Raw genomic sequence first — 12,193 nt, forward strand, 5'->3', positions numbered from 1 at the left:
ACAAATTCCAAATAAATTTTGTTACATAATATAAATGTCATTGCTACCGTCAGCAACCTGGATACCCACACTCAATAACTCAGAGAGAGCTTCTTCCCCTCCGCCGCCAGCTTTCTGAATGGTCTGCGACCCCACGAACTGCACTACCTTGTTATTTTTTTCTGCATTATTTATTTATTTGTGAAATCTATGTTAATGTTGTATTCCTGCACTGTACCGCTGCCGCAAATTTCACGTCGTCTGCCCTCGGTGGCCACTTTGTTCGATGTCTAATAATGTACCTAATAAAGTGGCCACTGAGTGTATGTTTGTGGTCTTCTGCTGCTGTAGCCCGTCCACTTTGAGGTTCGACGTGTTGTACATTCAGAGATGCTCCCTCGCACACCACTGTTGTAACGTGTGGTTATCTGAGTTACTGTTGTCTTCCTGTCAGCTTGAAACAGTCCGACCATTCTCCTCTGACCTCTCTCATTAATGAGGTGTTTTTGCCCACAGAACTGCTGCTCACTGGAAATATTTTTGTTTTTCACACCATTCTCTGTAAATCTAGAGCAGCCTCTTTCGACCCTTTCCCTCTTGAAATAATTTTCAGGTCTGAGGAATCCCTGCACAAAAATTACTATATCTACACGTCTATGAAGGTTTTCAGTCGACCAGGTTATTGTATATCAAGCAGTAGTAAATCTAAAGATACTACACCAAAACTGACACACAACAATATTGTATGTGCTATTCAATGCAATGAGATCTGCACAGATCTGTGAGACAAAACAACCATTTCACAAACAGATGGCCCAACATAGGGCTAACGTTCTACTCATAAAGGACGAGGGACACTCCTTTGACGATAACAACGTGCACATTTTGGACAGGGAGGACAGGCAGTTTGAAAGAGGGGTTAAAGAAGCTAACTTGGTCAAACTGGAAAACCCATCGCTGATCGAAGGGGGTTATCAGCTACTTACAACGCAGTCCTGACATCTCTACCCCGGCGTCACACCTCCATTCATGGAGAGATAAGACTAATGACCCTCTCTCCTCTGCAACGCTTAACGGCCATCAAGCTGATTGCTTGAAACAACTCAGAGTTTATAAGCCGGAAAACTACCCAGCATGGAGCAGAACAGAAGAAGCCTCTCAGATGGGTGGCAAAATGTCTTCTAGGCAACACAGTAAGACCAGTTAACCTTGATTTACGAATGTCTCATATTATATCTACAGCTCACGGTACATTAGCATAATCGGTAAGCTGTAGATACAATAATTGTTAATGATCTTTTGAGTAGAGAATGAATTTTTAGCCAACCTTTCTTGAAAATAAAAGGTAGTTAAGCTTAGCTTACCTTTCTTGAAATTAATCACTTTCTCTTCCTTTCATAAATTTTATAAACTCATAAGACAAATATAATTAATTTCTGTTAAATAACTGGCTTAAGCCAAAATGGGATTTGTTTTTTCTAAAGCTAGGTTCAATAGATTTAATGTAAATTGATTTTAATTAATGATAATTACAACATGAAAATTAATTGATATTAAATAGTAAAGTTACTAAAAACCATAAGCCAAAACAATATGAATAAAAATATAGCCTAAGTCACAATTTTATACAAGACTTTGAATAAAGGTTTTCCTGCTAAGTGACATGATCAGGCTCAAATATAGGCCGAGCATATGAAACCTTCACTTGTTTTTTGCTGCACCGATACTCAATTCAGGGTCAGACTCTTCTGAGCAACAGCTGAACCTCTTGACCACGTCTGCATGTTTTTGTGTATTGAGTTGCTGCCACACGATTGGCTGATTAGATATTTGCATTAACAAGCAGGTGAACGGGTGTACCTATTAAAGTGGCCACTGAGTGTCTGTCATATGTTCTAAATGACGGAGGAGGTTTTGAAATTTGATTAGCTGCCTTAATCCTCCTTTTGCAACGTATTGGGAATTGTGGGGGGATCTCATTCAAACTGATTGACTACTGAAAGGCCTGGACACCATGGAAAGGATATTTCCTTTAGAATGAAAGTCCAGGACCAGAGGGTGCAGCAGCTGAATAGAAGGATCTCTCTTTAGAAAAGAGATGCAGAGGAATTTCTTTAGCCAGAGGGTGGGGAATCTGTGGAATTTGTTGGTACGGACGGCTGTGGAGGCCACATCATTGGATATATTTAAAGCGGAGGATGATAGGTTCTTGATTAGTGAACCTAGTCAGAGGTTACGGGAGTAGTCAGAGAATGAGGCTGAGAGGGAATTAAGCCATAATTGAATGGCAGAACAGACTGGATGGGCTGAATGGCCTAATTCTGCTTCTATATCTTATGGTCTTATTGAATGCTCTGCACTGTACATCATGACCAGAGTGCAGACGATGAAGCAGTGCCTGTGATGTCTGCTTTGGTAATCTGAGAGCAGGCATTACAGGAAGGTGATTTTTAATATTTCCTTTTGTTATTTATAGTCCAGCTGCAGCCTCCGTTCAACCTGAACGTGGTCAATAATACTGACACCATGATTAAGCTATCCTGGAAGACTAAACACGAAGATCTTTTCAGTGACAAAATGGAATTCGAGATTCGATACAAACTCGAGACTGAGCCCTGGAAAGTAAGTTTGATTGGCGCACCGCATCTCACTGGTGCCACGGTAACGTAGCGGTTAGACGCTCGGGGTGTCAGACTTTGGAGTTCAATCCCGGTGACCTCTGTACGTCCTCTCCGTGAAATGTGTTGGTTTTCTCTGGGTACCCTGGTTTCCTCCCACAGTCCAAAGCTGTAATGTTTAATAGGTTACTTGGTCATGGTAATTTGCTTCATGGTTAGGTTACGGTTAATTCTAGATGCTGGGGGGGTGGGGGGAGTGCACCTTGAAGGGCTGGAAGGCCCACTTCTGCACTGTATCTCTAAATAAATAAATACCTTTGTTCCGTTGTATTAAAGATCTGAGTCCAGAACTCTGTAGCACCCTGATTCCAAGATGCGCATCTGAATTAGTGAACATGTCCTATGAGGAAAGGTTGAGTCTGGGGTTGGGGGGGGGCAACAGCAGGTGGAATTGGGACGGGGAGGAGGGGGTGAATTCGAATTTCTGACGCTGTGTCATTGTGGGGTGAGAAGTTGGAGGGATGACTATCAGCAGTTTGAGTCAATGACCAAGGCAACCTCGCTAATATGGCTGCAACCTGGTTAAGGAGGGTTGGAAGTACCGACATACTTTGACGACTGAGAAAAGGTGGCCATGTTTGTTCCCAGTAGAGTACCATTGGTCCTAATTCCCCGTAGCATTCCCATTGGTCCTAATTCCCAGGAGAGTTTCATTGGTCCTCATCCCCAGTAGAGCTCCCATTGGACCTAATTCCTAGTAGAGCTCCCATTGGTCCTCATTCCCAGTAGAGCTCGCATTGGTCCTAATTCCCAGCAGAGTTCCCATTGCTACTAATTCCCAGTAGAGTTCCCATTGGTCCACATCCCCAGTAGAGTTCTATTCATCCTCATTCCCAGTAGAGCTCGCATTGGTCCTCATTCCCAGTAGAGCTCGCATTGGTCCTAATTCCCAGCAGAGTTCCCATTGCTACTAATTCCCAGTAGAGTTCCCATTGGTCCACATCCCCAGTAGAGTTCTATTCATCCTCATTCCCAGTAGAGCTCGCATTGGTCCTAATTCCCAGCAGAGTTCCCATTGCTACTAATTCCCAGTAGAGTTCCCATTGGTCCACATCCCCAGTAGAGTTCTATTCATCCTCATTCCCAGTAGAGCTCGCATTGGTCCTAATTCCCAGCAGTTCCCATTGCTACTAATTCCCAGTAGAGTTCCCATTGGTCCACATCCCCAGTAGAGTTCTATTCATCCTCATTCCCAGTAGAGCTCGCATTGGTCCTAATTCCCAGCAGAGTTCCCATTGCTACTAATTCCCAGTAGAGTTCCCATTGGTCCACATCCCCAGTAGAGTTCTATTCATCCTCATTCCCAGTAGAGCTCGCATTGGTCCTAATTCCCAGCAGTTCCCATTGCTACTAATTCCCAGTAGAGTTCCCATTGGTCCACATCCCCAGTAGAGTTCTATTCATCCTCATTCCCAGTAGAGCTCGCATTGGTCCTCATTCCCAGTAGAGCTCGCATTGGTCCTAATTCCCAGCAGAGTTCCCATTGCTACTAATTCCCAGTAGAGTTCCCATTGGTCCACATCCCCAGTAGAGTTCTATTCATCCTCATTCCCAGTAGAGCTCGCATTGGTCCTAATTCCCAGCAGAGTTCCCATTGCTACTAATTCCCAGTAGAGTTCCCATTGGTCCACATCCCCAGTAGAGTTCTATTCATCCTCATTCCCAGTAGAGCTCCCATTGGTCCTAATTCTCAGCAGAGCTCGCATTGGTCCTCATTCCCAGTAGAGCTCGCATTGGTCCTAATTCCCAGCAGAGTTCCCATTGCTACTAATTCCCAGTAGAGTTCCCATTGTCCCTCATTCCCATTAGCCCTTCCAGTCACGCACTCTCTCTTTCTTTCTCTTGCTCTCAGAGTCTATTCTTCTGCCGATCACTTTCATCAGAAGTCATGTACCGTCCACTCTTTCATGTGATCTCCTGAGAGAGAAAGAAACTACTGGAGGAGAAAAAAGTGAGGAGCAAATAAAAACACCCCGCAAGGTCCCTGTCCCCCAATCTCAGGAGGAGGAACCTGTCCTTGGTGTACCAGGCCCCAAATCTCCTCAGAAACCATCTCTGTTCCAGACAAGAACTCCAAGCCTGCCAATGCATTAGTCACCTTGTCATCATCAATTAACTGGGGTCTGGGATCTTGCACTCATTCCTCAATCACACATTATTAGTTGGACACAAGGAGAACAGCCCGGACCCTGTAACCAAACTGTCTGAATAGGGTAATGTCATTTTTACACAGAAGTGACATGCAGTTACGGATATTGATCAATCTTGTGTATGTTCGAATTCCTTATTTGCATGATCAATCGCCAATCACAATAGTAGTGCTAAAAGTCAACAGAAACTATAGGATAACCAATGATACTTTGAAGATAATAAAGTAATTGCCCCTTCTTTGGTGTATCCCTCGCACCTTCCGTTAAGCCTTCATCTTGTCTCTGTGTGTCGAATGGCTCTAGTCCCCTGCTGTACAAAAGGAAGCGACGCTCTTCAAAGATCTTTCTTGCCAGGGTTGACTGCAACTATCGGCAAACCTTTCTTGCCTGGATGTTGCCTAAACCCTTCCTTTGCCACCACTTCCACAGCCTCGCTTCATTTCAGCCGGATGAGAGGGTGGGTTGTAGCCACTGCAGTGGCTTTTGTCGTTCCACCTGAAATCGTCTCCACTTTTGCTGACTCTGTCAAACGTTCCGATTCCAGAACGCCAGGAAGTATCCGATCCAGCAAAACGAAAGGGAAATACAAATTGGCTCCTCCAGTTTGAAGGCCGACTCCTCCTACGTGACGCAGATTCGAGTGAGGATTCTGGACACTAAGAATTACAAAAGCATCTGGAGTAAATGGAGCCAGACACTGAAGTGGAAAACTCAGAAATCCAAACCCGCAGCTGGTAAAGTGGAACGAGAGGGTGCACAGCATGCTACCTGAGAGCATTAGCTCAGATCTTACGAGGGAATGAACACAGCTCACAACACACACAGTTAGTGACCGTGCAGTTGACCACTGAATTTGAAGTCACCTCTAGCAAAGTATACATTTCAAAAAAAATGATGGGACTGAAGACCAAAGTTCCATAAGACATAGGAGCAGAATTAGGCCATTCGGCCCATCGAGTCCGCTCTGCCATTCCATCACGGCTGACTTATCATCCTCTCAACCCCATTCTCCTGCTTTCTCCCTGTAACCTTTGATGCCCTGATTAAGTAAGAAACCATCAAGCTCTGCTTTAAATAACCTCAATGACTTCAGCTCTACTGCCGTGAATTCCAATGCCATGTTACAATCAACATGATTCAATGTTATAGTCATTATGATCCACTTTTTATAATGCTGATTTTTATGTATTTGTGCATATTTTATTCCATATCCATACTTTATATAATTCTTTATTCTTCATAATGGTGCTTTTTTGTTATGTGTTGAGCCAACACACCACAGCAAATTACTAATTCATGTAAACACATCTGGTGAATAAATGTGATCCTGGATCCGCCTATCATCTTCACCACCATTCACCCATTGGCCCTGTTTCAACACCCCCACCCCTCCCTCTCGTTATGGCAGCCATCTATCTGCCTTCTCCAGTCTCAGTCCCTGAGCAGGGCTTCTTGTGATTCTTTCTTTTCATTGATACATCGTTCTACTCCGAATGCCCTCAAGAAAACATATCTCAGGGTTGTATAGGGTAACACACATGTTCTTTGTTGATAAATTTACTTTGGAATTTGAAATATCGAAAGTTCCCTTCCTTCGCGGATGCCGTTTAAAGTCTGAGTTCCTCCAGCAGATTGCCAGCTGCATTAACATTTTCAAAGTTCAAAGCGAAGAGAGAGCTAAAAGCTACACCAAGGTGGTGTTCCGGGGGTTGCCCACTCAGAGATCCGATAGCGCAGGGGAAGAAGCTGTTCCTAAAACGTTGTAACTTTGAAACATTAAACTAATTCAAATGAAGACGCGGGGAGTCTGCGATATGGGTGTAGATCGTGTTTGCTTTAAGTGAGGTCATCATGTATCATGTAGAAGCGTGATGGCACATGCAGTTAACGCATTTTTACATATAAACCGTAATGAATTATTTAAATGGACAAGAGTGCTTAATCAAACTTTATATATAGTATATATTCAAGATTACTCAAATATTATTGAAATATTAAATACACAATAGTTGAGTGTGTCTTCAGGCTCCTCTACCTCCTCCTTGATGGTAGCATTGAGAAGAGGGCATGTCCTGGTTGGTGAGGGTCCTTAATGATGGATGCTGCCTTTTACGAGGGCAAAATCTCATCTTACATTTGTGGGACTTTGATGGTTCAAGATTCAAGTACAGTTATTGTCAAAGAATACATAAATAATACAACCCTGAGACTTGCTTGCTCACTGGAAAAGCATTGTTAATGTACTCAGTTGAAGCTAGTTTATCTCCTGGGCACATAGACCAACCAGCTGTTCCACTGAACTGTTTTTCTGCCTCCTTCCAGCTAAATTCAGTGGAGACCTGTGGATCGCCCTCTCACTGAGCGGAATCCTATTCGCCATCACCGTTCTGTTCATCAGGCAGCTGTGCGTGAGAAGGTAAGATGGCCCAGAACATCGGAGTTTACCTCAGGTAGAAGTGAAATTAGGTGATGATGTTTTGATGCTGAAGAGATTTTCTATTCACTTCTTGGTTTCAAATGCTGAAAGCAACTCCCTCTCTGCCCGGGGTATGTTGTCTACATTTACAAATGTCCACTTGGTTTAACCTTCAGATGAAAATTAGACCACAAGACCAGAAGATATAGGAGCAGAATTAGGCCATTTGGCCCATCAAGTCTGCCCCGCCATTTCATCATGGCTGATCCAATTTTCCTTTCAGTCCTAATCTCCTGCCTTCTCCCCGTATCCCTTCATGACCTGACTAATCAAGAATGTATCAACCTCTGCCTTAAATATTTGTAAAGACTTGGCTGTGTCTGTGGCAATGAATTCCACAGATCCTCCAGTCTCTGGCGAAATAAATTCCTCCTCATTTCAGTTCTAAAAGGGTGCTCCTTGTTCTGAGACTGTGTCCTCTAGTCTTAAATGCTCCCACCAAGGGAGACATCCTCTCCACATCTCCTCTATCAAGACCTTTCACCATTGGACAGGTTTCAATGAGACCACCCCGAAGTTGTGCAACTTGTGTTTGTGGTAACAATGAGGAGGTAGAGAGGAAGTGAGGCCCTGTGCCCCAACCCTACACAGTCTGGAGATCTGTTAATGTGCACAATGTATGGCCCATGCCCATGGAAGATAGTACAACGTCTTGACAGATGAAAGGGAAGTAAAAAGTCAGTATTTCACACTTACCCACGAGATGCTGGGCAGCGACTGTGGCCATGTAGCACAGGGGCATTAGATAAGATAATAACTTCCTATATAGAACTTCAAAACTGCAGGTCTTGCTCATGAGTTTATCAGGTTTAATATCACTGGCATGTGCTGTGAAATGTGTTGCTTTGTGGCAGCAGGACATTGCAGTAGTCCTGCAGAACTATAAATACATACTGTACAGTGGAATTCAATTAACTGGGCCACATCAGGACCCGTACATTTTGGTCTAATTAAATGGTTGCCCCAATTAGCTGAAGTTTCATGAGAAATAGTTAAAAAGGTATATAAAAAAAGGCAAAGCAACAAATTACATATTTAAATGAAATACAGAACAAATTAGAGCACTATCAGCACTACTGCAGTGCTATAAAACTGTGTAATAGTTATCGACAGAGGAATTCATCAGTGCTGCATTCTCTTGACTGGAAGTGAACACAATCGGCACGGACTCCTAGTGTAAATAATGGACGTTAATACAACCCTTTCCACGATTGTGTCCACCAAATCTTCACTTTCATTGCAACATTCAAGATGATTCAAATTCTTCATCGCTCCTTACTTGTTGAAGTAGTGAAATTGTTTCACATTTCACTTTCTGGCATCTCCATGACTGAATGCTTGGAACTCCAGAGAGAGAAACAGTTCTGAATTGTCTTCCTGCTTATTCTCACCAACTAAACATTAATGAAACATTGAGTGTGTGTCTTCAAGCTCCTGTACCTCCTCCCTGATGAGAAGAGGGCATGTCCTGGGTGATGGGGGTCCTTAGTAATGGACACCACCTTTTGAAGGTGTCCTGGCGGCTGGGGAGGCTAGTGCCCATGATGGAGCTGGCTGAGTTTACAGCTTTCGGCAGCTTTTTCCGATCCTGTGCAGTGGCCCTTCCACACCAGGCAGTGATGTGACCAGTAAGAATGCTGTCCACAGAGTTTCTTTGGTGATAAACCAATTCTCCTCAAACTCCTAATGAACTATAGCCACTGCTGTGCCTTCTTTGTAATTGCGTCGGTATGTTGGATACTGAGAGACGCTGGCGCTCTGGAACCGCTCATCGTTTTCACTGCTGCCACCGCGGACTCTTCGATGAGGACTGGTGTTTGTTCCCTTACCTCCCCCTCCCTGAAGTTCGCAATCAATTACTTGGTGTTACTGACACTGCGTGCGAGGTTGTTGTTATGACCAATCTAACCCCTCCTGTGGGCTTCCTCATCACCATGTGAAATTCCGCCAACAACAGTTGTGTCACCAGCAGATTTATCGATGGTGTTTGAGATGTGCCTGGCCACACAACCACGTGGGCTCAGTACACATCCGTGAGGTGCGCCAGTATTGATAGTCTGCAAGGAGGAGACGTCTTTCCCCATCTGCCCAGACCGTGGTCTCCCGGTGAGGAAGTAGAGGGAACTACAGAGGCCCAGGTTTTGGAGCTTATTGATTAGATTTGAGGGTACGATTGTGTTGTGTTTACCATAATAAATGAATCCGGTCAGCACTTGTGACAGAACCTGTAAGCTCTTCAGCTTTTCTTAAAAGCCCATTGAGTTATACTGCCTGAAAAGAGGCCCTCCTTATCGCGCAGATCAAGTTGGCCACTTGAGCCAGTCTCAGTTGCCTGTGTGTGGCCCACATCCTTCTTTCCTACCTGTCCAAATGTCTGTTAAACATTACCTGGCTCGACCACTTCCTCTGGTAACTTGTACCTTACATCCACCATCCTCTGTGTCCTTCAGGTCCTCTTCAAGCCCTTCCCCTCCTCACCTTAGATCTATGCCCTCGGGTTTTAGACTAATGGAGGGTTATGTAGGAGGGAGGGGTTAAATTGGCCTTACGGTAGGTTAAAAGGTCTTGTCTTGTCCATACTGCACCAACCGCCGCCACTGGGCTATAAACGTGCAGGAGCAGAGTGTGATTAAGTGCCTTGCTCAAGGACACGCACGCTGCCTTGGCTCGGGCTCGAACTAACGACCTTCAGATAACCAGCCCAAAGCCTTGACCACTTGGCCACGCGCACAACATCATGGCCGAATGGCCTGCACTTTGCAGAAATGTTCTATGGTCAGGTAGCGTCTGTGGAAGGGAATAAGCAGCTGAAAACGTCAACAGTTTATTCCTTTCCATAGATGGCTCCTGACCAGTTGGGCTCCTCCAGCACTCTATATGTGTTGCTCGATAGCCCCTTTCCTTTGTGCTCGATGTTGTTTTCCCCCACCTCTCTACCCTCCTTTGTTTGCTCACCCCTTTCACCCAGGGTCCTAATGAGGAGTTTGATTGTCTTTATATCCAGAAAGAAGCTTCCCCGTTGGCTCTCCATACCCGATCCTGGCAAATTCTTTTATGAGCTGAATTCTACCTACGGTGGCAACTTCCAGGTGAGTGAGAACTCTTGCTCCATTGTCTCAACCAATACTGAAAATTGAAAGGCCTGGATACAGTGGATGTGGAGAGGATGTTTCCTATAGTGGGGGAGTCTGGGACCAGAGGACACACAGATAGAGTGGATGTGGAGAGGATGTTTCCTATAGTGGGGGAGTCTAGGACCAGAGGACACAGGTAGAGTGGATGTGGAGAGGATGTTTCCTGTAGTGGGGGAGTCTAGGACCAGAGGACACAGATAGAGTGGAGGTGGAGAGGATGTTTCCTATAATGCGGGAGTCTAGGACCAGAGGACACAGATAGAGTGGATGTGGAGAGGATGTTTCCTATAGTGGGGGAGTCTAGGACCAGAGGACACAGGTAGAGTGGATGTGGAGAGGATGTTTCCTGTAGTGGGGGAGTCTAGGACCAGAGGACACAGATAGAGTGGATGTGGAGAGGATGTTTCCTATAATGGGGGAGTCTAGGACCAGAGGACACAGATAGAGTGAACGTGGAGAGGATATTTCCTATAGTGGGGGAGTCTAGGACCAGAGGACACAGATATAGTGAACGTGGAGAGGATGCTTCCTGTAGTGGGGGGGGTCTAGGACTAGAGGACACAGATAGAGTGGATGTGGAGAGGATGTTTCCTATAGTGGGGGAGTCTAGGACCAGAGGACACAGGTAGAGTGGATGTGGAGAGGATGTTTCCTGTAGTGGGGGAGTCTAGGACCAGAGGACACAGATAGAGTGGATGTGGAGAGGATGTTTCCTATAATGGGGGAGTCTAGGACCACAGATAGAGTGAACGTGGAGAGGATATTTCCTATAGTGGGGGAGTCTAGGACCAGAGGACACAGATATAGTGAACGTGGAGAGGATGCTTCCTCTAGTGGGGGGGGTCTAGGACTAGAGGACACAGATAGAGTGGATGTGGAGAGGATGTTTCCTATAGTGGGGGGGGGGTCTAGGACAAGAGGACACAGATAGAGTGGATGTGGAGAGGATGTTTCCTATAGTGGGGACAGTCTAGGACCAGAGGACACAGATAGAGTGGATGTGGAGAGGATGTTTCCTATAGTGGGAGAGTCTAAGACCAGAGGGGACAGATAGAGTGGATGTGGAGAGGATGTTTCCTATAATGGGGGAGTCTAGGACCAGAGGACACAGGTAGAGTGGATGTGGAGAGGATGTTTCCTGTAGTGGGGGAGTCTAGGACCAGAGGACACAGATAGAGTGGATGTGGAGAGCATGTTTCCTATAATGGGGGAGTCTAGGACCACAGATAGAGTGAACGTGGAGAGGATATTTCCTATAGTGGGGGAGTCTAGGACCAGAGGACACAGATATAGTGAACGTAGAGAGTATGCTTCCTGTAGTGGGGGGGGGGGGGTCTAGGACTAGAGGACACAGATAGAGTGGATGTGGAGAGGATGTTTCCTATAGTGGGGGGGGGGGGGTCTAGGACAAGAGGACACAGATAGAGTGGATGTGGAGAGGATGTTTCCTATAGTGGGGACAGTCTAGGACCAGAGGACACAGATAGAGTGGATGTGGAGAGGATGTTTCCTATAGAGGGGGAGTCTAGGACCAGAGGACACAGATAGAGTGGATGTGGAGAAGATGTTTCCTGTAGTGGGGGAGTCTAGGACCAGAGGACACAGATAGAGTGAACGTGGAGAGGATATTTCCTATAGTGTGGGAGTCTAGGACCAGAGGACACAGATAGAGTGGATGTGGAGAGGATGTTTCCTATAGTGGGGGAGTCTAGGACCAGAGGGCACAGATAGAGTGGATGTGGAGAGGATGCTTCCTATAGTGGGGGAGTCTAGGAC

The 12,193-nt window shown here is 45.4% G+C and overlaps 1 protein-coding gene across 4 annotated transcripts in view; it reads left to right on the top strand.

The window, feature by feature from the left end:
- Nucleotides 1-12,193, top strand: part of LOC132382903 (interleukin-2 receptor subunit beta-like) — an 84,503-nt gene that overhangs the window by 53,736 nt on the left and 18,574 nt on the right. For all 4 annotated transcript variants that reach the window (XM_059953441.1, XM_059953444.1, XM_059953442.1 and 1 more), the window contains 4 exons: nt 2,456-2,601; nt 5,352-5,541; nt 7,130-7,223; nt 10,288-10,372. In XM_059953441.1, coding sequence (XP_059809424.1) covers nt 2,456-2,601; nt 5,352-5,541; nt 7,130-7,223; nt 10,288-10,372 — 515 coding nt within the window. The remainder of the gene's footprint in view (nt 1-2,455; nt 2,602-5,351; nt 5,542-7,129; nt 7,224-10,287; nt 10,373-12,193) is intronic.

This window comes from Hypanus sabinus, chromosome 29 (genome assembly GCF_030144855.1).
Source record: "Hypanus sabinus isolate sHypSab1 chromosome 29, sHypSab1.hap1, whole genome shotgun sequence".
In the NCBI taxonomy this organism is placed as follows: Eukaryota; Metazoa; Chordata; class Chondrichthyes; order Myliobatiformes; family Dasyatidae; genus Hypanus; species Hypanus sabinus.